Consider the following 25,326-nt stretch of genomic DNA (forward strand, 5'->3'; position numbering starts at 1 on the left):
CAAATTTTATACTCTTGCTCTCTCTTATCTGTTAACATGGATCATTTTAGAATATTGGCCAGCTTGATCCTAACATTCCTGTGGACTATGAGATTTTTCTTCCTGACAGATAGTTGAGAGATTGGAAGCACAGTTGAGAAATTGCTTTACAGATGTGCCCCCAGTCAGAGAAATGATACTTGCGTCTCCATAAACATTCAGCCAGGTGGCTGAGGAGACCCCCAACCCACATGAAACTCGTCTGAAAGCATAATTATCTAAAACCTAGTGTAAAAATAGAGCCCAGAAACCCTAAATACCACTGGGCATATGGCTGTCTATATTTTTATTTTCCCAGAATATTCAGATGTTTGAAAACAAAGGAAGAAACATTTAAATTTGCCTTTAGAGTTTACTATTGTTTATATGGGGAAAGTAATTTTAAATTAAAACCTCGAGCATCCCTACCACCTACAAACAGATTTGACCTCCAAAATTCATCTTCTCTTGGTGCACAGCTGAACTTTTAGATTCATGACTTTTTCAATGTGGGATAAAGTGGAGTGTCTAGTATCCCCAGGCTAAATCCCTGTGAAAATCTTGTCTTTTGGAAAATGCTGTGACTTGATCTGAGATGCAGAGCCAGGAGTGTTTTCCGGCATCCTCATATCCATAGGCAACTAACTCCCAACCTAGTCAGGGCCTGCACTGATGCCTGAGGGTCTTCACCCTGGGATGGTGGGTGCTGGTGTGTGCCATCTCCTCTTTGATGTCTGAATGTCTCTAAGGACCCCTTCAATTAAGAGAATATGCAGTTGAGCCTGGCCATTTCGACTTTAGTAGTCCAGAATTTGGGCATCACTGGTCCATCCCGTAGGCACCTGGCATGTAATGTTTCATCCATTCACCTATTCCTATCCATGTTGAGAGGGAATGCCTGCAGCCTGAGAAGCCCGGCCTGCAGGCTCCCAGCCTGTGGCTAGGAAGGATGCCGACCAACAACCGGCCTTGGCTTTATTTCTTCATTCTCGATTTGACTTAATCTCGGCGAAAATGCTCAGAGACATCGGAGGCAATTCTCCTTTTAAAAATGCAGAAATGGAGGTAAATGGCTATAGTATGACTGAAAGGATATTGTTTTCTATAGGCTCCCAGGTCAGTCTCTGCAGAAAGCCCAGGATCTGGGCACGCTGCATGGAAGTGAAAAAGTGTCCTGCAGAGGAAAGAATTTGTATTATGCATCCTCACATCTCATCATCCCTACATGCTATTGTGTTGAGCAATGACTGGATTTTTTTTCCCCCTTTCTTTGGTTTTGATTTTTTTCTACACTGGTTTCAATTTTATAAGCTTTCTCAATGTTTTAAACTTTTCTTGGGTCTGTGGAAGTGCTTTTTGTAGGTTCAGTGTTCCCTGCACCTCTGGTGTGCCTTTGCTGTGCTCTGCTCGCCAATGGTCAGCTCCAGGAGGCCCTCAGGCAGCAAGCCGTGGTCCTCACCACCCCAAGGCAGCACCACCCTCAACTTTCCTGTCCAGATATTTGTCTTCATGGGTGACGTGTCTACATGTCACTGCATTCTCTCTGTGGTTTAGATTCTGTGACCGTGATGGGATGGTCTAGGGTGCTGGTTGGTTGGTGATGTTTGCTGTTTGTTATTAGCTGCTATGTGCTCAGGATCCAGCACATCCCAGGCATCAAGTATATACTTGTTGAGTGAACAAATGCAAGATATCAACCGCTTTTCCATTTATAAATATGCGAAGGCCACAGATGGAAATGGCGATGCAGGGTCAGCCCGCTTTCACCCCTCCATGGCGGCTTCCCCAGGGCTGCCCCTCAGGCTTCTCATCCTTCTGCTCCTGGATGTAAAGAAGGGAGCATATCTGAAAGTGAATTGAAATTCCCTAGAATTCAAATTCCCTTGCTTCTAGCCTTCTACTCAGCTCTCAGTGAAATAGAGTTAATTGTCCTCCAGTATATGAAGAGTTCTGAAACAGAATATATTATGAATCTCTTTCCTTCTCAAACAGGAATCAAACAAAAGCTTAAAATTTCTACACGTGCACGTCACGTTGGATAGAAAGGCCAGGCCAGCAGGTGACCTGTCATGCCAAGGCTAGAACGTGCAGCGTGGGGTTTTGGCCAGACTGTCAGGGATCGAGTCCTGGCCCAGCCTCTTTAAAACTCGTGAGCTCCTTAAGCCTTTCACGCCTTAGCAAGCCCATCTATAAAGTGAGGATAATAATGTAATCACCCGTATAGGGTTCCTTTAAGGATTAGAGGAGAGAATACCTGTAAAGCTCTAACACTTAGTCTGGCCAAGTAAATGTCAGATTCTATTCTTTTCCATTAGTGTTATAGCTTTGCTTAAGAAATTGGACTGTTTAGGTTACTAAACTCTTAAAGCAAGAGGAAATTACACAATGATACTAGTCACGTGGCCCCAGGCAGGGGAGATGAACACGTTCCTCCCTATTTTGGATTGTGCTGCTGTCTTCAAGGTCCTGTGTGTGTTTTGCACACTGGTGTGTTCAGGCATGTGTGGTGGACACACACACTTGGAGAGGGGCATGCAGCATGTCTCTGTGTGTCTCTGTGTGCCCACGGGGTATGCAAACTGGTAGCTGCCACAGTGAGTGGACAAAGCATGGCCTGCCCTTTTCCTACCAGGATGGGACAATGGCCAGTGGGCAGGACTTTGGGGCAGCTCAGGAGGAGAAGTGGGGCGAAGGGTACAGGAAGTACATCCTGGAAGCTGCAGTTTCCAGCATAACAGATGAGTTTACTCTCTTATGCAGCATTTAAAGGAGATGGAGAGAAATGGTCCTGTGAAACGCTTTCTGGTTCCCCAGCCTCATGGATGGAGCGTGCCCTTCTTGGGAGGACTCAGGTCGCCACGTGGAGTTCAGTCCAGCACGTTGTGTGATAAGGCAGCATGTGGTCCTGTCCACAGGGGCAGCCCTGACCTTGCAGACCCCTCGGCCCCCCACTGAATGCCCCAGACAGTTAGGCCACTGGTTCTGAAACCTGTCCTGTGGAGCTCCTATTTTCCCTTTCTCCACCCAGTCTGCTATCTTAGCATCTGACCTTGACAACATGCCAGCCTGTAACCTTTTCAGACTCACGAACTGAGAACTTTAGGTCCAGGTAAATGCTGAACCCAAGATCTTGAGTGTACAGAGTATATGCATATTGTGAGCGAAAGTCTCTGACTAAGGACCTAAGAAAAGCCCTTTGATACAAAGGCATAGACATTGCACACAAGCATGAGGGCCGTTTCTTTTGCTTAATCTTTAGTTCACCATTTTTTCTTCAAGTGAGGTTATGGGATGGTTGAAATATAGGTAAGCACAATGTAATGAATAGACAACAGAAAAGCAGGAGTTTGAGAGAGATTTCAGAGGCAACTCATAAGGGAGAAATGATCTGATAAGAACCATACAGAAATTAAGAAACAAAATCAGGAATATGAAAAAAGAAATGCAGATGTTCTTGGCCACGACTGTGGGTTCAGATTTTCAGATTCTCAAGTGAAGCAAAGACCTTCTGTTCTCATGGAATTTTCTGCAGCCCTGGATAAACTGTGAAAAATGGTTTCTCAAAGCATAACCAAAACCTTTACAAGCAGCCTGGCATGTGATACCTGGGATGCTCCCTAAGAGCTCAGGTGTAAGAGTCTGGGCACAGCCCAAGGAGCAGAGCCCTGATGTGGAGTCTGCCTTCCACTCCGCCCTCCACTGAGGAGGGAATGTGAACAGGCCCAGAACCTTTCCTTCTTCTTCAGTGCCTGTGTGGGTGTGTGCTTTTTGGGGCCCCTGACGTGCTTTCCAGTTTGACTTTCTGTGTCAGTCGACAATTACCACGTGGATCAAAACAGAAACCAGGATGTCAGCTTCCCCTGCTCCCAGCTCCTCCCTCCCTGGTGCATCTCTTAGGCTTTTGTCACTGAGCTTTCTGGGGGGCAAAGAACAGGAAGGGGAAGGGGAGGCCCGAGCAGGTAGGCAGACAGGCTGCAGGCCAATATGAGGTCAGGTGAGCATCACCTGAGAGGTCAGGCCCCTCCTGCCTCATCCTGCACTGCCCGGTGTCCTTGAGAAAAGACTGTCCAGGATGTCAAAAAGAGGGGATGTGCATTTTCATGAAGGCCCAAATCTGTAGATGTTGGAATTATTTTTCATTACAAATGTCACAAACATAGAAAATAGGGAAGACAAACCTTCCTCTGACCCAAGGTCACTGCAAACATTTTAATAAGTCCTGTCCCATCTCTTCCTTATGTTCCGGTTTACATGTGTGTGCTCTCTTTCAGAGGTTCGTTAATTATAAGCTTTTCCATGTTATCACATCATTTGTATCCTTCCTTTGCAGAGAGTTCCTCCTTACGGATTAAATCAATAGCTCATTTTTAATATGGGAGTTCACATTCTTGAGCAAATACATTCAACCATTATTGATACTTTTGTTGATCTAAAACAATAAAATAGCTAGTTATTTTACCGGCAAAATGGGTTTATCCGAGAACAGCAAAGAACTGCAATTCTGGACATGCAATTTATGTCAAACCACAGGCAAGTCCAGAGAATAAAGGAGAGGAACATTCTTTTATAGAGGAGAAAAGGAAGTTGTGATGGGCTGTTATAAATGAAAAGTCCATTGGAGGAAACTGGGAGTTTGAAGTATAGAGACTTTCCATTGGCTGAGCTGTGCAGTTTCTCACTGGCTGGACTGTTGCCAGACAAGGAGAAATTCTTCCTTCCTTCTGCTGGTAGTAAAGTCATAACCTTCTTCCTGTTGGAGATGCAAGGTACCTCTCTTCTTGTCGATAATGCAGTTGACATCGAGTGGTGGAGCAAGAGAACACCCCCTTCTAGACTTCCCGTTCCTTTTTCTGTTTTTCTTTTGAATGTAAGGGACCTGAATGACTCTTTTTTCTTTGAAAATAAAGAGTATTATTCTTATATAAATTTAAAAATGACCTCTCTGTATGTGGTTCTATACTACAGTTTTAAGTAAGATGTCATCATTTAAAGTGTGAGAGTCTAGTAGCCAATAGTTTACCTTCACTAATTCAACCAATGTTTATTGAGTACCTCGTCATTTTGTGTGTCAAGTACTATGTGTTGAAGGGTTTACAATAAATGCTCATGAATTTCACATTCTATGCATTAAAACTTTAGTATTATCAGAATATTTAATCATATTTTCTTATTAATTTTTTTGAAGAATATAGATTACTTTTTGAAAGTAAGAATATCTGTGCAACCACTACCCATATAAAGAACTGGAACATTGTCAGCACCAAACCAATTGCATTTTATTTATGTATGTATGTATGTATGTATTTTTGGCTGTGTTGGGTCTTTGTTGCTGTGCATGGGCTTTCTCTAGTTGCGGCGAGCGGGGGCTACTCTTCGTTGTGGTGCACAGGCTTCTCATTGCAGTGGCTTTTCTTGTTGTGGAGCCCGGGCTCTAAGGGTGTGGGCTTCAGTAATTGTGGCACACGGGCTCAGTAGTTTTGGCTCGTGGGCTCTAGAGCATAGGCTCAGTAGTTGTGGCGCAAGGGTTTAGTTGCTCATTGGAATGTGGGATCTTCCCGGACCAGGGATTGAACCCACTTCCCCTGCATTGGCAGGCAGACTCTTAACCACTGTGCCACCAGGGAAGTCTCTCATTTCTTATTTTGTGTATGTGTGCGTATTGTTTATTTTCTTCATTAAGTTAGTATGTCAGTGACAGTTTAGCCAGGAAAGCAGACTAGGCATTTCAAGCAGGAAGGTTTTTAATATAAAGGATCATGTACTTACAGAATAGCTGGAGAAGTTGGAGGAGTAAAGGTCAGAGACAGACCCATGTAGCTCTCAGTTGCTCTGGCTATTAAAGAGGTGGAAGGTGTGGAACATTCCAGAAATTCCTGGTAAGGATTAGAGTTAAGCCAGCATTGGAGCAGGTGCTTCCCAGGAAAATGTCTGGAGACTACTTGCAGACCTCACATCTGCCAAAGCCAGTGTTTATCCTCTCTGCCAGGGACATGATGCTGTGGCTCTGTCCACATCCCGTGCTCGTACTTCTCATTGGTGGGATCTCCCCGACAGCCTCATAGACAAGAGATGTAAAGACTGCAGTGCTGACATGGAGCCCCTGTAATTGAGGGAAGAGCAGGAAAGAGAGGAGTGAGCTGGGTTGTAGGTTGTTATGCTTGAGGGTAGCCCCCTCCCCCAAAACATCAGCTCCTGGATTCACCATTTTCTCTCCCCTAACATATTAACTTCTGCTTCACATTTTTGTCTGCATCCAAATAAATTGATGTCTGTTCATTTTCTAATATATTGACTTTTGTTCCAATCTATATCAGTTCCTTCTTTCTGCTTCCTTGATCTATCCTTTCTTCTAACGCTGTAATTAAGTATTGGCTTCATTTATTTCCAGTCATACCTATTTTTATCAATATAAGTATTTAAGGCCATGAAAATACCCTCTGAATCTTACTTTTAGCTACACACCGTAAATTCTGTTTTATAGCATTTTTGTCATTGTCATTTTCTTAAATGAATTTTGCTGTGAACCTGATGCCCACTCTCCTGTTTTGTCCTACTTCCACTAATTGCTTAAAATTTCCAGGCAACACTCTACATTTTCCTTTCCTTCCTCACCTGCTTGTGGCCCATCAGTGTCCTCCACTGAAGACTGTACTGTCTTTCAGAAGGAGCATTTGGAAATGTGCGCAGGCATTTTAGTTGCCATGATGAGTGGGGGTGGGTTGCTTTCAGCATCTAGTGGGCAGATCCAGGGGTGCTAAAAGTCTTATGATATGACAACCATGCTGCACAAGTAATACTGGTACCTAAAATGTCAGTAGTGTCCCACTAAGAAAAATGAAAGGTCTCCAATGTCACCAGCTAAAAGAATTAACTGACAGGGCTTCCCTGGTGGTGCAGTGGTTGAGAGTCCGCCTGCCGATACAGGGGTCACGGGTTCGTGCCCCGGTACGGGAAGATCCCACATGCCGCAGAGCGGCTGGGCCTGTGAGCCATGGCCGCTGAGCCTGCGCGACCAGAGCCTGGGCTCCGCAACGGGAGAGGCCACAACAGTGAGAGGCCCACGTACCGCAAAAAAAAAAAAAAAAAAAAAAATTAACTGGCAGAGTCGGAACTTGGACATGCATTGGACAAATTCAGTGTTTTTCTTTGGGTTATATTTTTTCTATCACATTGTTACTAAATTATTCCATGAATGACTAGATCTAGATTTCCCTCTTATCCGATTAACCGGTAAAAGTTTGGGACTTGGCTGACACCAAGGTCAAACAAATGTCTCCACTAAGAAAGAAAAATGAATACATTAATAAAGTAAAGTTATGTTTCTATTTCAAAGAAAAACAATTTCCTATTTGCTTGATCGAGAGCCTGTACCTCACTCAGGACCATCAGTGTTCATTAAGGCCTGATTCTTTGTTAAGACTTGAGCATAAGCATTGAATTTCACAAGTCTTCAATCTCAAAACTGGAAACCAAACTGAAGACATTCATAGAGTCACACCTAAAAAGCCAGAAGATTTTGATTAAAGAATTTAAAAAAAAATTGACTTTTAAATTGTCATATAAGTGGAGAGAAAAGATTAATTTTCCTTCTCTACTATTAGAACTGACAACCAGCAGTTTTAGAAAATGGTACTCTTGTTCAGTAGGTCCTCATGTAAATTGGGTCATTAAGATTATCTGGCTTAATTTCAAGGAGTTCGCAGGATTTAATTTAATGGAGTTCACAAGATTCCCTACAGAACAGCTTTAAAATGACATGTGTTTCTTTTTTTTAATTTAATAGTCTCTTATTCCCTGTTAGCAAGTGGAAAAGTAGACCCATAAAACATTGATTCAGATTTCGTCTCTGCATTGATACATGGGTCAGTCATCAAAACTGTGCCTAGTTCATCCTAAGTACTGTATAAAGAAGAGAATATACCCTTACTTGGATGATTTTTTTTGCCAAATATTATTAACTCACTACAGTCATCCTCCCCTGTTGGTTCCAGGAACCTGCATGGATACCAAAACCGGCAGATGCTCAAGTCCCTTATATAAAATGAGGTGGTATTTGCAAATAACCTATGCACATCCCCCCACATACTTTAAATCATCTCTAGATGGCTTATAATACCTAACAGAATGTAAATGCTACCTAAATAGTTGGAAATACTTGGTAAATGCTAGGTAAATGGTTGCTGGCACAAGGCAAATTCAAGTTTGTTTTTTTAGAACTTTCTGGGATTGTTTTTCTGATTTTTTTCCATCTGTAGTTGGTTGAATCAGCAGATTCGGAACCCTTGGACCAGGAGAGCTGACTGTATTAACTTGCTGGGGCTTAGAAGTTACTGAATATAATGAAATTGGCCTGGCTGAAAAACTGCCTAATAAGTGGGGGAGCAAATCAATCCAGGCAGGCTGTACTCTCCGCTCTCAGGAAATTTGATCTAAGGGATGACACATATATGTCCACTGAACTTTGACATTAGGTTCACCATATAATGTCTTACCCAAACCTGGATGCTACTGAGAGGGAAAAGGGTTGCTTACCATTTTTCTAGGACAAATGAGCACAAACCTGGGCTAGCCTGGCAGGAACTGTCTTTACTTACAACACTCCGGACACCAAATGTGTGGGTTTTGTCCACACCAACCAGCATTGCTGGATTTTCCAGCTTCCAACGGGGTGTCCTGCATTAATCTAACTCCGGTACTAACTACCTAGAGTACCATCAGACCCCACAGGTGAAGGGCTCAGTCCCACAGCACTGCTCCCACTTCAGATGCCATTTGCATGCCATTTGCATGCCAGGGCACCCACACTTCTGTCTGACTTGGCTACAAAGCTGTGGGTTCTACACTCTCCTACCCACCCCACCCCCCCACCCCCGGTTTCAGGTTCAATAATTTGCTACACCAGCTCACAGGCCTAAGGAAGGCACTTTACTTACTTACTGTCACTGGTTTATTGTAAAAGACACCAGGGAACGGCGAGATGAAGAGGTACACAGGGAGAGGTTGGGAAGGGTTCCGGACCCCATGAAGCCGGGGTGTGCCATCCTCCTGGAAGCTCTCTGAACACGTTGTTTAGGGGTTTCCATGGAGATTTCATTACACAGGATTGATTAAATCATTGGTCATTGGTAACTGAACTAAATTTCCAGCCCCTTTCCCCTCCCCAGAGGCCCAGGATTGGGCTGAAACCCTCTAATCATGCCTTGATGCTTCTGGGGTCCAGCCCCGTCCATAAGCTGGGAAGGGACCCCGCCACCCGCCAGCTCAGTGGCACACAAAAGACACCCCAAAGGTTCTAGGAGCTGTGTGCCATGAACCAGGGACAAAGACCAGGTATTTATTTTTTACTACATGTATATCACGGCTCTGTAACCTGAGACATAAAAGTGGTGGCCTTGGATATTGCATAAAGCGCGGTTCTCAAAGTGTGGTCCACAGGGCAGCAGTGCCAGCAGCACCTGGGCATCGGTTAGAAATGTAAATCCACAGCCCCCACCCCACGCCTGCTGAATCCAAGGCTCTGAGGTGGCCAGGATTCTGTGTTTAAACTACCAGAGAATTCAGATGTGCTCTCAAGTCAGAGAGCACGGGAGTTCAGAGGCAGGGGGATGTGGGTCTGACTTAAAGGGATAAGAAGCCTTCTGCCAGGTATGGCAGCGGAGGACCGTATTCCAGGTAGAGAGACAGCTGGGAGTCAGAGGACCAGGGGGGATGTCGGCATGACAGGGATGCAGCAGAGCTGGAGGACAAGGCTGGGAAGTCTCCAGCTTAAAAAGAGAAAAACAGACTTTTAATCTGGGAGTGGCATGAGCGTGTGTGTGTGTGTGTGTGCGTGCGTGTGTGAAGGAAGTATCTGTGGTATCAGTCCAACAGCTGGACTTGAAGGAGGAATGCCTGGAGTAAGGCATGGGCGTGGGGGGCAGGGGACTACAAGACTGATCCCTTGACCACACAGAGACCCGGACAGGCGGGACTGGAGGAAGCCTGCTTTGAAATGGATGTTTATGTATTTGTGCATCTGTTAGACGGCCAGGTCTGTGAGTCCAGGAGGCAGCCTAGGGACATCGGGGCTAAGAGCGGGTGCAGGGCAGGAGACGGGGGCGGGTCAGTAATCCATCGCCACGTGCAGTCAGGGTGATGCCCAGGAAAGCGCCTCCGGGAAAGTGGACGAGGGCGAACCTGTGCAAGGCTTGGAGTGTAAGACGTGAGGGACCCTCCTCCAGTGCCCATCACTGCGTGTTTGCGTCTGTTCTGTGTGTGACGTAGTGACAGGGCACACAGCTGGCTTGGTACCACATCAAGGACAATGAAAGAGATGGGTTTCCGATATGTGCTTCCTTCCACAGTGAAGCCCAGCAGGTGTCAGTGGGTTGCGTTGCCTGACGTGCCTCTTGGTTCCCCCCGTCCCCAGGAAAGCTGTGACCACGAGGGCTCCATGGCCTTGCTACACAGGTCACCAAGCCCATCTTTGATTTTACTAAATCTGTATATTAGAACAAATGCCACGGCTTCAGTCTTAGCAGAGCCTGGAAATATTCTTTTTTTATTATCATTCTTCTGCCTCGTGGGACTGAGGTTCACCTTGACCTTCTTCCTGTTACTGCTCCGGGACACTTGCTGTATGTGACTTAAATCTTGTTCTTTCATAGAAATACTCACTTTCAAGATTCTCAACATGTTTAAGTAAATTTTCTTAGATTTCTGCAGAAATATTCCATGACCTTTATCAAAGTCACTTTTAATATGCTGTTCCTGATGAGAGACCATTAAAATCAGGAAGATACAGTTGTGAAATCCCACTGGGGTGTATCAAATAAAAACTGTTTAACTTGGTTAAAATATGATTGTGTCAAGTTGGCAGAGAGCTGAATAATCGCACAAAACCACAAGGGTCCTATGTCACCTCTGATGTCCTCCATCAGCACCGACAGGGCCATACCCAAGGCAGGAAGTGGTCTGGGGCTCAGATGCATGAGATCTGTGCTTGGGACCCAGGAGGGCTCTTTTCCCTCTACTGATCAAGGAAACTGATTCTCTAGAGAAGGGAACTTTCCCCATCGACTTGCCTTATTCCTTTTGACAAAGCAAAGCCAAATGTCAAACTTGTTTCCACGTATATCTTAGAGACTTTTAGTGTTCTTTAAGTAAGGGACTCGGTTTCATAGAGAACCGAGCATTAGATGCTGTTGAGCATGGAGTTGCCAGCCTGTGGCTTTGGTCCTCTGAAACCATGTCTTGGGTCCCTTCCTTTATGAGACACCTCTGGTCATCTGCCTGTGGGGACCAAGTTGGATACAGGTCATTCTGAGCAGTGCAGCCTTGACTGCAGAGGAAGTAAAACAGATGGGCCTCATGGACAGGAGGACTGCATCCATTTTCCAAGCACAGCAATAAAAATCATTTTAAATCTTAATATTAACTGTGTTAATTTTTAAAATCAACACTGGTTTCGTTCTTTTTCTTTCTTTTTTTTGCTCCTTTTCACTGAATGAACTCCTTAACTTCATCCTTCAAGATATATATCTATTTACAGCCCTTTTGTATTGTGGTAAAATATATGATATATATTATATGTGATATAAAGTGTACCATTTTAACCACTTTTGAATGCATGGTTCAGTGGCACTAAGCACATTCACATTGTTGTGCAAATGTCACCACCATCCATCTCCAGATCTTTTCCATCTTCCCAAACTGAAACTCTGCCTATGAGACACCTCCCCAGCCCCTCATCCCCCATCCCCTGGCAACCACCCTTCTACTTTCTGTCTCTGTGATTCTGACTAGTCTAGGTACCCTGCTGTAAGTAATGGTTCCTTTTTAAAAAATTATTTATTTTTTGGCCATGCCCTGTGGCACGTGGGATCTTAGTTCCCCAACCAGGGAACAAACCTACCTGCACCCCTTGCATTGGAAGGGCAGAATCTTAACCACTGGACTGCCAGGGAAGCCCCATTGGTACCTTTTTCAGTAAATTTAATGAGTTGAAATATCGAACCTATTGAGAGATGCTCAGAAAGCCTGAGTAGCCCTGGGGGTATAAATGGAGCTGAGAATCAGACCTACTTTCATTTCCGTTGACCTCATTTGAGGCAACATCCAAGCCATGGTTGTGAAAAGGTCACCATCCGGCTGCAACCCTGGAGGTATTTTGCTCTGTGAATTCTCTGGTGGGGAAGCGCTTATCACTTTGTTGTCTGTATTTCTTTCTGGTTTATTACCGATCATTTCCTGTTGTGCCCTCTCACTTAGAAGCACAAGTGAGTATACTTAATATGGGTTTGTTTTGAAAAAATGTCTGGTGTTTCCAATTCTGGAAACAATAGAAAAGAACCAAAAGATTGTTTTGTCAAATATATGTTGGCACCCATAACAAGACACACGTTACAAGATGTTAAAATGTAGGGGGAAGATACAAGCCATCCTAGAATTGATGCAATTCACTGATAGAAATCACCAAGACAGGCCAGAAAAGTAGAATATTAGTAGTCAGCCAAAGGCCATTAATGCAAAGACGTGCCAATACAGTAAAGATTTTTTTCAAGAGATTTCATTAGCTCTTCGTCTGCCTTTTACCACAGGGCATGTTTGTGAGCCTTCACTGTGCACCCCACTCTCTCACAGGGCAGATGACCACGAGAGCAGGCTGCTACAGAGACCTGAGGTTCCCGGTGAACGCATCATTCTGCAACCCCGACACCCGGCCTGTCACAGGGGTCATGCCTTGCAAAGTGTCCGCCTGTCCCCCCAGGTAAGAACTGCCATGTTCCTCTGAATGTATGTCAGGGTTTTGCAGATATAATGCTGAGGCCTTGGTGCTCCTGAGTCTGGGGAATAGAAGTGCCATCCACTGCCACATAATCCGTGACAGCAGAGGCAAAGGGAACAAGAACTGCCTGAACAGGTGAGCCAAATAAAGTGCACCGGGGCTGGAAACAGCCTGCAAAGCCTTGTCAGTGGGAGCGAAGGTCTCGTAGTAGATGGCGCTTGTTCTGTCTTACTCAGTGCAGGCTGTGGGAGGGATGGTGTGCTGTGGACATAGGAACACTTTCCCTCGCAGCCTCTATCCCCTTCGCTGGCGTTTCCTTTTCTTACTGAGTGAAACCTGTTAGAAGAATCTGCTGGCGAGGCCTGTCCAGGCTGTAGAGGGAATGTGGACGCTGCACACTTGTGGGACGGGCCACAGAAAGCAGGGCTCTGTCATCCTACTCACCTGTCCCCAGTACTGCCGCCCCTCCACGTTTCTGAAGAAAGCTCAGGTTCCCTGACACGGGGGTTGGGAAGGACCCCTAGGAGGCAGCCGTGGTCCTGCCCTGCCCTCCTCAGCCATCACTCCCTGGGCTTGTCCGTAGTCTGTCTGCTTCTCACTTGCTTCATCTTCACAGAGGGGCTGTGGAAATCATCTGAGTAACGTATTTATGGGATGAAAGGCCCGCTAGACCCTTCAGACAGCGGAGGTACCCGCCAGAACACATGTGATCTCATACGTCTTGATTTTAAAGATCCACAGGAGATGGCTCTGTTTGAGCTGAGCCTCAAAAGCAGAAAGCTGGATGCCTCCCCCAGAGACAGTAAAACCCAAGAGGGAGGGAGGCACTGTCTCCCTTCTCTCTGAGTTTGTGGGTCCCTGGTCCCTCACTTAGGGTAGAGATGGAGGACACAGACCAGCATCTGAGAGGCCGGGACCTTGCCCCCCACCGCTGTGAGGGGAGCGGGGCCTTCTTGGGAAGATGTGTCCTCTCAGAGGGCCAGTGGCCCGACTCAGCCGGACTCCTCGGCTACCATGCCCCACAGCCTGGTAATGAGAGAGAGAGATGGGTCAGTATTTGCAAAAGGAATTTAGCGCCTGAGGCCCATCACCCACCGAGGCATTGGAGGCCCACCTGGGGGTTTTTCTGGGACCGAAGGAGCTCCTGGAACTGATACCCAACCTGGTCCTCGCTTCACCTGTCAGCGATCCTGCAGCCAGCCGGGCGCCCCCATGGTCTGCGCAGGGCTGGACGGCAGACAGACGCTCAGCCACTGTGGGCTCCTTCTGTGCCTGAAGCGACACACCAAGTGCACACCGTCCAGGATGGTTTACGAAATGAAGCCCCTGGTCAATCAAGAGAAGATATAGCACAGCACCACTTCTGCAAAATGAACCTCCTGTCCGAAGGAAACAAGGGGCCAGACAGCCAGGGCTCCCAGGGTCCGCTGAGGTGTTGCACCAACTTGACCCCTTCTCCCCGGACAGCCGGCTCTGCACCTGTGTTCCAGGTAACACAGCGTGGACCTCACTGTGACCTCTGATCATACATCTCCAAGGAGCCTTGGGGAGAAGGATGTTAAGAGCACTGCTGCAGGCACTGGGGTTCTCTTTCCATAGTGCACCGAGTTCTTGCTAAGTCAGAGGAATCCAGGGTGCCTCAAGGCAACTAGTTAACAGTGTTGAAAAGCCGAAAAACCTCACTAATTTAGACTAAGAGGGGTGTGTTTGTGCGTGTGACTTTTATGTGCAGGGGAAACTAAAGTTACTGGTGACTTGGGACTAAATCCATCGGAATGTTAAAGCTCAGGCTGATTGGGAATATTTAGTTCTTGCCTGGAATCTCTCCCTGGGATCGTGTGAGTGGCTCATCCCCTTGTAGTCCAAGCTGCCCAGGTGGCTTTGGTGAAGCTCATTACAATGGACTCAAGTGGACACTCACCCCAGCCCCGGGCTAAGTCACCCACCCCTCGGCTTCCAGCTTCGTGATTTTAAGCATCCCGTAACTCAGATGCGAAGTGGTGGTTGGGACACCCTGAATAGGCCCCTCTGCATCTCCAAACCGTGCAGGACTCAGCGCAGGATGCAGGAGTGGCTGGCAGCCCTGAGAGGGCAGGGGGAGCAGAGGCAGCCACGGTAGCCAGCAACTACTGCTTCTCCGAGGACGGCCTCCACCCCATGGTGCGGGGAGAAAGCTGAGCCCTTAGGGGAGGCATTTAAGTGATGCCCAGCTGCTGTCTGTCCAGTGTTACTCCAGATGGCAGGCTGCTTCTACCAGCGTCTGGTCCCGTGTACGTGCGCCAGAAATATCACTTTCCACAAAGGTCACTTATTGGATTGGATTATTGGTTATTGGATTTCAGTGATAGAACTCTAGCATACCTTACGTGGTCAGGCAAAACTGTCCTTACTCTCAACCATTATCCATGACTATTAGCATCATCTCTTGTGTCTGTTTAGATGCGTCTTTGTTCCTGGTACAGAATTTTCATGCTCATTGATTCCAGAAAATCTCTCCAGGGTCAGATGTTAGTTTTGTCTACTGTCGTATCCTGAGGGACAAGAGCTGCACCTGTCTCTCAATAAATGCTTGTAGAATTCAGGGATGAACCAGGGTCCCATGGGCCAGGGCAAGAACTCCAGGCCTGTGGCATGGTCTTGGGAAAGTGGCTTCACCTCCTGGTGCCTCGGTTTCCTCAGCTGTGAGTTGACAAAGAGAAAACACACAGACGTATGCCCTAAGTACGAAGCTCTGTGACCCCACTCTCCCTTGGGGGGTCTTGTAGGTGAGCCCAGCCAGTCCTGTTTGTATGCTGCCATTGAGAAATAAGACGCTGCTTCGTCAACTCTCTCGTAATCTGTAATAAGCCTTATTTGTATGTTTCCACGTGTCTCTCACATAAAGTACCCGCCCTAGGACAGCCTCCTTCAAGATCTGCCCCAAGAGGAAGAGAGCTTGTATTATTCTTGATGAGCCATAGCTTTAAGGACTGAGGTCTCATCAGACACTTTCGGTCACCAGAGCCGCCTGTGGCCATTAGCATCCACGTGAGTGATCGCGCTCCCTGCCTCTCCAATCCTGTCCCAGCCTCTCACTCCTGCCGTCAGCAAGGACTGCCAGGCAGCGCTCCTCCATGCACATTTCCTCTTTCTTGTCTTTGTTAATAGAACCCCAGACACACACAGTCACACACCCATGCTCACACACATTCTCACACTCACGCTCATGCACGGACGCCCTGGTGGACGTTCCCCATCCCCCTCCTAGATCATCGTCAGCCAATGGGATGCGAGCCGAAGAGATGCAGGTGCCTTTAAGGGAGTTCTGCAGAAGCTCTACTTCCTCCCCTCCTGTCCCCTCTCCTGAGCAGTAGCAGAGCTGGCCTTAGTCAGCTCCAGACCCGACAAAGCATGTGGAGTCACAAGACAGCATCCCTGATGACTCCCTGGGGCAGAGCTGCCCCCCTCCGCCCCATGTCTCCAGCCCAGCCCTCCATGTGAAGGGGAAGTGCTCCCTCCCATGTTTGAGCTGTGCTTCCGTGGTCTCTGTTGGGGCAGCTGAGCCCTCTCCTGCCTCCTACCTGCTGCCCCTGTGACACCTTGTTTCTAAACACCCTGCCCTGGCCATGGCCTCTTTGTCTTTGCAGCTCCTGGGCTCCCAGATAGATCCATGCTCGAGGTGTCCTCCTGTCTCACCAGGTGTCCAGGCTTTAACCCCCTTGTCCAACTCCACTTGCCCAGAAAACCCAGCCTGGCGACACCTCTCTCATCACTCACTCTGCTGCCTGTGGAGCTCGGGAGCTTAATGCTGCCAGAAGATCACAAGCCCACGTTCTCACTCTGAATGTACGGTCACCGGCTTCCCTGGCCGTCCAGGATGGCAGGCAGTCCTCTCACCCTTCCCTGGGCATCTGGTCCCTCGCAGGACAGTGATATTACATCACCTCCTGTCTCCTCCAGCTTTCTTATTCTCCAGCCCACACTCTTGGCCCAGGACCTCAGACCTCAGAGATGGGCTCAGGCGATGGCCACCCCCTCCTCCCACCAATGCCACCTGAGACACCCCCATCACTCTGCCTTCCTTCCTTCACACTGGACCAGGGTCCCGCTTCTCCCCAGGAAACTTCATAGTTATGTCTCTCCTTCTCCTTCATGCTGATGGATTCCTTCCAAGAAAGATTTTTAAATGGGTGTTGGGTTTCCTTAAGCAAGATTATAAATGTATGTATATTTGTATGCTACTAGTTTTTCCGGTAGGTCCCCTGTTCAGCCCACTGTTTCTCTCACTTGACCTCCTCCCACCCCAGGGACCCAGAGCCAACAAGTTCTCTGGATTCTTCTACATCTTATATTCTGTACTTAACTCATTGGTGTAGAATTTTACAAGTAAACTCTGTCAAGAGCTTTGTGTGCAAAGAAAAGGCACAGCTCAGGAGCAACAGGATCAGTCTCGAGGAGACTGGAAGTGGTGCATGGGAACAGCCTGTGGAGAACACAGTGAGGGCACCCAAATCACCCCAGAAAACCCAGAGGCCCCCACCTTATTGAGCTCTTTGATTTATACATCTCATATATTTTGATATTTATATTTCCTCTGAAAGAGAAAGCTTTGGGAGACAATAGAAAGCCTGGCAGTGAAACTAATGCCAAGCGTCCCTGCTGGGAGACCCCTGAGGAGGACAAGAGGGGCGCCTGCAGGGTTTCTGCTTCACCCCCAGCCAGTTGCAGGAGCCTGATGACAAGGCAGCCCGCAGGTGTCTATGGTCCGGGTGGGACAAAGTTTCCCAGTTCCCAGCCCACAGCTCTTCTGCATCCAAGTCCTTTGGTGGAGTGGACTTAGCATGCTAAGGGGCTACAGCAGCATAGCCCATGCCTGCCAGCTCGCACCTGGTCGAAGGTGTGAGCTGAGCTGCCACCTTGGTACTCCCACCTGTACATAATCAGGGCAACACAAGGTCAGGATTTGTTGAGGGAATCCACGTGAAAGCTCTTAGCTCAGTACATGTTCTAAAACACTCAGTAAATCTTGGCTATTCTATTTTTTGCTGCAAAAGGAGAAACAAGTTCACATTAGTTATTAGTCTGTGAAGCAAAACGATCAATGACAAACACAGAAGAATGAACCTGTATTATGTGCCTCAGTCCTTGTGGATTATCATTTTAGCAGTTGAATTGGGAAAATAGATCTTAATTTTAAAAGTAGTTTTGTTGTCCTTTGAAATGTGAGATACATTTCTCTCTTGCCCAGAATACCGATGATTTTTTTGTCCCTGATTAAGTGGGCAGCAAACCCAAGCTTTATTTGTCCAAGCAGGAGAACCCTTGCCTTTCTTACTAGACTGCTCCTGCGAGGCGGCCGTCCACGACCCTCTCGAGCCGCGTGTCCACCTGCTTCTCCGCGGCCTCACAAAGCCACAGTGGCCACACTGCGTGGCTGCAGTCCTCAGCCTCCCACCTCTTCGGCTCACTCGGGGCGGGGAGGATGCAGCAGGGTGCAATGTGCCGTCTCCAGCTCCACGTGAAGTGAAGGAGGCTCGCCAAAGGACCGCGAAGCGGAGACTTTAAAATAGGCTAATCCACAGCCCTTCTCCTTTGTAAGTTACAAGAACAGGAAAACTACTCCGCTGGTGGGAACCCCTTGCCTCCCGAGCCCTCCCCAAGCACATGTGCGCGCAGCGCGTCGAAGGCGCGCACGCACGGTGTCGCAGATGGGGTCGCAGCTCGTAAATCTCCGCGAGGCAGAGACCTGGGAGTCCAGGAGCCTCCTAGCTGGAGGAGGAGGATCTCAAAACGTCTGCGAGGCTCCGGCCAGCAGGAGCATCACGGCCAAATAATGGAGCGTCAGCACTTCGAGAGCTGCTCCCCTGGGACTGAGCGAGGCCGGCGCCCTGCAAGGAGGAGGGCCTCTCACAGACGGCAGCGTGGGGCTCTCCCACGGCTCATTTGAGGGAGAATCAGGCATTTTTATCGCTTGCTTTTGAAACGTGAACTATAAATCACACGGCTATTTATTTCCTTTCTATTTCTCAGTTTATCTAAATGGAGTGGCTCTTCCTGTCATTTATCTTATCTCTCTAGTTTTCGAAGCACAGACATTAATTGTACGCCTTCCTGGACCATGGACTGAAGGTGGAACAAGAGGAAATGCTTTCCAGATGGCAAACGAACACTTTTCCTCTCTCTTCAGTATTATTCTAGGAATGCAGAGTAAGCGTGTAGATAAGACATACTGTCATCGGATGCCCCCCACCCCAGTACACATGTAGCCCCCTCTGTATGCCTCTCTGCTTGATATCTGGATGATCATACTGGTTTTGCCGATACTTTGCTGACCCTCTACAAACCTATCAGCAAAACTGCTTCTTTTACGGCCAAGATACCGAAGCGGGTAACTGCATCCATTTGGTAGAAATGACAGAGAAGACGCACCAGGAGAACTTTATGACTAATGATCTTCTTATGGCAACACTGCCGGTGACAGGAAAGGGGGCAGTAACTTTTTTGTCTCATCTCTTACATACAAGCCTTGAAAATATGAATGCCCAGTAGTGTATAGGTTAGCAAGGGAATGAAAAGGTCCGTGGTCACTGAGGTGATCCATATAAGTGAAATGGTTTAACTCCCAGGATGCTACAGAAATGAGTATTTCAGTTCGTTTAATTAGCAGAGTGACGGAATAAACAAGCCACAGGACTGGCTTCCTGTGTGTGTGACCTGCCTGTTCACCCAGGGCCCGGTGCTCAGAAGGTCCGCCTCTTGGTTTAATTCTCTGATGCAACCAACTTGAAATCCCTCATGATTTTGCACCTTGCAGTGGATTCCACAAGTTATACAGCCAGCCCTGCCCCGCAGCCTGACTTCTGTGTCAACATTCTTTTCTGGAATCTTTGGAAACTGTACTGGAATGTTTCTTCTTTTAGTAAATCAATTATATATTACTCGAGTTTGGAAGACAATGACTTCAACTCATGGATTTCTCTGGTGACACCACAGTGGCAGATGTGAAGGATATACTTGGTACAATTATCTTTTCTTATTTTCTTTCCACTTACGGGCTGAGCGCCAATTTTGCTGGACTTAAGAATACTTGCAGATGCGTGAAGTAATGCTGAGGAGAGCTTTACAGAACCTGTGTCCTCTGGGTTCCCCAGCTTCTCTGTCCTGTTCTTCTTGTAACGAGCCTGCCTGTATCTAGGGCACCTGGTGCTGCAGCTCAAGCCCACACACACGCCATCTCCCTAAGGGGGCCTCACTTTTCTTGCGAAGCCTTGTCCTCCCTCCACTGCACCCCCTTTGAAAAGGCATCTAACCCTCTATGGTTAATCAGGGAAACCAGAAGTGTTATAGCATCTCTGTAATTGACACTCTTTGGAGAAGCATTCAGCTTAAGTGTGAAGTTGCCAGTTCAGGTGCTAGGGTCACGACTTGAAACTGTATAATCACCTAGATGTGACAATATCTCAATATAAAAGAGGATGTCTTACTCTATCTCCTCCAGGAAAGATGTCACTTAACCAAAACAATGAGGTTAAAATACATTCAGGCTGGTATAGATATTTGTTACAATATATTCACAATGAAAATCAAGTTACAAATATGGACCAACTGGTCCTAAGCAGACTGATTTGACTTATTTCCTCAGTTGCTGAAATATTAACATGGAAACCGTTGCAGAAGCAGTGGGGATATAAAAATTATAGCTAACTTTTTAGATCTGGCTTCATCATTTCACACCTAAAACTCTGCCTTACATATTTCTGTAAAACAGTTTGGGTTTTGTTTTGTTTCATTTTTTGTCTGCTTATTTGTTTTGCTTTATTTGTTTTGGTGCATGCATGTGTGGCAGTATGTGTGTGTCTGTGTATTTTGTTGTTTATATATATATATATATATATATATATATCTATGTGAGCAAAGGCAGAAAGGCACTTTAGGAATACTTCTATATTTCAGGGAACTTACTTGGAACTCACTTATAAAAGTTAAATAACACCTAAAATTTTCATAATACTTTTATTATTCTGGTCTTCAGGCTTCAATATGAAGTCAAAACTAAAATTCATCAAGTCCCCTCATAATATACACTATGGCATATGCTTCAAATACAAAAATGAAAAACAAATCTACAGATAGATAAATAGAATAGATAGATAGATGACAATTAGATAGGTAAGTAGGTAGATAGATACATAGAATATATTTTACTACAAATCTATATGTATATCTGTATATTCACTGCAAGTATACTAATCAGGGCTTCTGAAAATATCTGAAGTTTCTCTCAGAATCATATCTTTTTTGGGAGAGAACACAGTATGTTGGTTTTTATGTAAGATTAGGCACCATTGTTTTATTCTCTGATCCGTGAATTATTTAGAATGATTGTTTTTTGCATTTCTAAATTTATTGAGGCTTCAGGGAAAATTTTTTGTTATTTCAGATGTTACTACATTGAGATCAAAGGAAGAGTTAAAAACAATATCATTTTTAGCATTTTCAAGACTTCCTTTATGTCTTAGGAATGGGAGTTTTTATAAATATTTTCTGCGGGAATGAAGGAATGTGTGTTTTGTGTTGTATTAGGGTTATTTATATGACAGGTCAAGCTCCTTATTTATTCAAATATGTTCTGACTCTTTGTCTATCTTGTGTGTCTGTTTCTGAGAGAAATACTTTAAAATCTCTCATTACGATTGTTTATTTTTCAGTTTCTCCTATTAATTTTACTTTATAGTTAACATTAAAATTCCACTTTATGTTGTTAGGTAGGGTTTTCTGCACGTGTGGTTTCTGCATGAATTGTTCTTTATTATTAAATAATGTCCATCCTTATCCCTAATATTGCTTTTCAGTGGATGATCTATTTTTTTCAGAAATGAACATTATGTCATTAGCCTCCATTTACTTATTTTTGACCTGGCTTACATTTCTTCATTACCTTTATTTTTAAACGTCTGTTTTATTAGGTTTCTCTGCACCTTGATTAAATAATTTTCTGTTGGATTTTGACTTTATCAAATCAAGAATATCTTTTACACACAAGCTTAGCCCATTTATATGAGGTATGGTTGCTCTTGTACTAAATTTAGGTCTGGATTTAGGATTTGTGTCCTCCATTTACCAGGGCTTGTCTTTGCATCTGATTGCTCCATGGCTTTACTCTTTTCTGATGAGTTTGTACAGTTCTCTTTATGCTCTTTTATGGCTTTCTCCTTCTTTCACACCACTGCTTTTTGATATAAATAAATAAACAACCATATAAATCAGTGTAACTTTTAAAATATACGAGATTACCCACACGTGATTATTATAAAACTCTCAGAAATAAGTAACTTATAGAAAAAAGCTAAGTGAACTGTGACAGAGCTTAAACTGGATTAAATCTCCTTACAGAGCAGTTATAGAGAACTGGCAAAATTGCTAGAGTTCTCTGTGTGCTTTCTTTGAGGAGGGTGAGAAGGCACTGGGTCAGGAGGCAGACAGCAGACAGAAGACACCTGCGGGAAAGAGGGAGGGAGTCCAAGCGTGCATCACCTTGGAGGCCAGGCCCACTCACATCTTGCTCCTCAAGTATTGAGAACATTTAGGAAGGTCAGGATCACCAGCACCATGTGACCATTTCCAGTGGGGGTGGGAACAAAGGCATGGGGTTGAGAGAGAGAGAGATGAGAAAGCAGAGCACATGAGCACAGGCGTGTCCCCACGGAGTCTCACCATACAGGGAAGCAAAGGGACAGAACCGCACCTGGAATGGCCGTGAAGCCCAGGAGGGTTGGCTGCTGCTTCCCTCGTTTTCACATGAGAGCTGGTGCAGCGAGCACGTGCATCTTTGGAAATGATCAGGGAGGGGACTGAGAGCTCAGATGTGTCAACAGCTGTGAGGGTGGCCCTAGGCGGGAGCAGGAGAGGTGATGGCCAGACGCTGAGGAAGTTCGTTTTCCCAGTGAAGGAAGCCAAGTCCTTCTGTTACCAAATGCAGGTCCAGCTGAAAGCCGATACTCGAGAGAAAAGTGTTGGTAGGATAGGAAAATGTGCTTTATTCTGGAGGCCGGCAACCTGGGGAGAAGGTGGACTTATATCCAAAGGCCAACTCCCCACTGCCAATCAGAGGGCAAGAGCTTTCAAAGGGGAGTTTCAGGCGTGCACAGGCAGAGGGAGGGTGCTACATGCAGAAACAGTTCAGTCAGCTCTGAAATCAAAATTAGTCATGCAGTGGGCTGATCAATAATATCTTGATTGTTGTAAGTACGGTTAATCTTCAGTTCCAGGGCTGGTTTCTTCCCATTTCCTCGAGGCCAAGTTCTCAGAATTGTGTAAGATGGTGCAGATTTTGTCGTGGTTACAATCTGGTCATCATGTAGTTAAATTCTTCCACCTGGTGAAGGTATCAGTCTCTACAAAAGAGCTTTAAGAACATGACTCAGAATATAATCTACAGCCCTTGAGAAGGAACTAAATGTCCTTGACTTTGTTGAATGGCTAAACTATTATTATTTTGTCTTGTTTGACTTTTTCTTTGCTTCTGCATCTTCTCACTTCTCTGAATAAATTCATTCTTTGGCTAAAATTTTTCTACAACCAGGAGGCAGGAGGAGGACCTGGGAAGGCCCTGTAGGGTCCTGCTCCATTTCACTACCTAAGAGTGAGGGGAGGAGCAGCTGCTGCCTTGAGGGGAAGGAGCAATCAAGGTGGGTAGTGCCCTGACCAGCCATGTAAGTCTCAGGTGGGCATCTCCCTGAGAGCCCACTTAGGCCTGCAGGTCCTAAGTTGAACCCTAATTACCCAGGTCATGGGTACAGATTTGGTGGGGAGATTTGGCTTAACCAGATTTAGGATAAAAAGAAAAAAGAAATAGGTTATAATTCATCTCATTTCAGTGATTCACCAATAAAAATATGTGTATCCAAGAAACTCCTGGTGGTTAAGAGGGTTCACGTTTTGCCAAAATGCATGGTTAGTATTTTTCAGGTACTGATTAGTGCTCAATTAATGAAACGAGGAAAACAGGTAGATTCAATTCTGGAAACGGGGGTGGCGTTCTGTTCTTCCCCCCAGGTGACCTCGTTTTTACCTCCATCTAACAGGGCTTAGTTTTTATCCAGTGTTTAAAGATGTGCGTTTTATTTCCCACCTGGACACCAAATGTGAATAAACTAGCAGTCAGTCTGTGGCTCAGTTCAGGAAGCAAGAACACCCACTGCAGGAGGCCACCCACATGGGCATCCCAAGGGCCTCCGCTGCCCCTTTCTAGAAGCATCTAGAAGCATGTGACTCTGCCCCGCAGGAAGTCTCCAGGCCCATGTCTGTGCTGAAAAGCTTCGGATGAACGCTCCCAGGAGTCTGGGACGTGGGAGCACTCTGCATCCTGAGGAGCCATGTCTCAGGAAACATGACTTCAGAAACCAGAGAACCGGGTCGTTCGTTCAGTGGACTGAAATCATCCCCAATTTGTCGTTTCAGGCCAAGTTGGTTTGTTTTTCATGTTGTATTTTCCGGAGGGCAAGACCAAAGGGCAGGAAGGAGGATGGCTGTTTGAATATTGATTGAATATTGGCCAAGTATTTTGAACTATCTGTCAGTTCAAAATCAGTTATTGAAATTGAACACTCTTCTCTAGGAACCTCCCTGAAAGAGATGTTGATTTGCAGACATCTCTTCTGTGCCCCGTGTGTGATGAGTATCTATATCCAGGGCCTGTGTGCAGCCTCCCTGCCAGGCAGACATGGGTTCAAGCTGCCAGGGTCTTTTTGGATTAGCCCTCTCCTGAGCCGGGCATAAGGTGTCAAAATTCTGAGCATCAGTCCTAGAAAAATCACATATCCCCCTGATGATTCAGCTCGTGAAGTCAAAATTATATGACTTAAATATAGACAGTAAGGATCAAAAAAGAAGGAAAAAGCATTTCAGACTGCTAACAAGTCCATCTACCAGAATGTCACGTTACTGTCTTCCTCAACATAGTTGAATAATATACTCTCCATATTCAGTTTAACTATAAATCATCCTATCTTATTTAACAACACCCAGTGACTTTCATTCATGAGAGTGGCATTTTTAAACACGGTTTAGGTTTAATGAGAAGATTCACAAACTCTACCGTTTGTATACTTGGGGTGGGTCACACATGATAATTCAGGCCATCAGCCTGAATTTATGCTCAGAAACCAGGCATATTCTTTTTATGGTGGAAAACAGGTGACAAGTGTCCAGCTTGGCTCCTGGTACTTGACATGATATGACACTGTAATAAACTAGGTTTTTAGAGGAAGATACTTTAAGAAGACTGTCTCCCTTTGTTTTGTTTTGTTTTAATGTATGAGAAGTCCAAGGCCATAGTGTCAGACAAAATTCCTGAACCTTCTCTTCAAAAGTAGCATGTGCCCTCCCCAGCTTTCCCAGATTCAGAAGTCAGCGTGAACATGGGAAGGGCAGGAGGGGACCCATCCTTTATTTCTTCCCTAAAGATGACCCCACAAGTCTGAAATGAGCAGGCCAAAGAGGAGGGGATGGAAGAGGCCAAAGGTGGCTCTCCCTTTGCTGCATCACTGTAGCCCCTCTAAGGG

General features: G+C 45.9%; 1 protein-coding gene across 1 annotated transcript in view; it reads left to right on the top strand.

The window, feature by feature from the left end:
• Positions 1-25,326, top strand: part of ADAMTS16 (ADAM metallopeptidase with thrombospondin type 1 motif 16) — a 174,462-nt gene that overhangs the window by 111,410 nt on the left and 37,726 nt on the right. Inside the window, exon 23 of the mRNA XM_089908358.1 lies at positions 12,640-12,766. Coding sequence (XP_089764484.1) covers positions 12,640-12,766 — 127 coding nt within the window. The remainder of the gene's footprint in view (positions 1-12,639; positions 12,767-25,326) is intronic.

This window comes from Delphinapterus leucas, chromosome 3 (assembly GCF_059928025.1).
Source record: "Delphinapterus leucas isolate spDelLeu-1000000601 "Yukka" chromosome 3, BTC_Dleu_Yukka2, whole genome shotgun sequence".
Taxonomy (NCBI): Eukaryota; Metazoa; Chordata; class Mammalia; order Artiodactyla; family Monodontidae; genus Delphinapterus; species Delphinapterus leucas.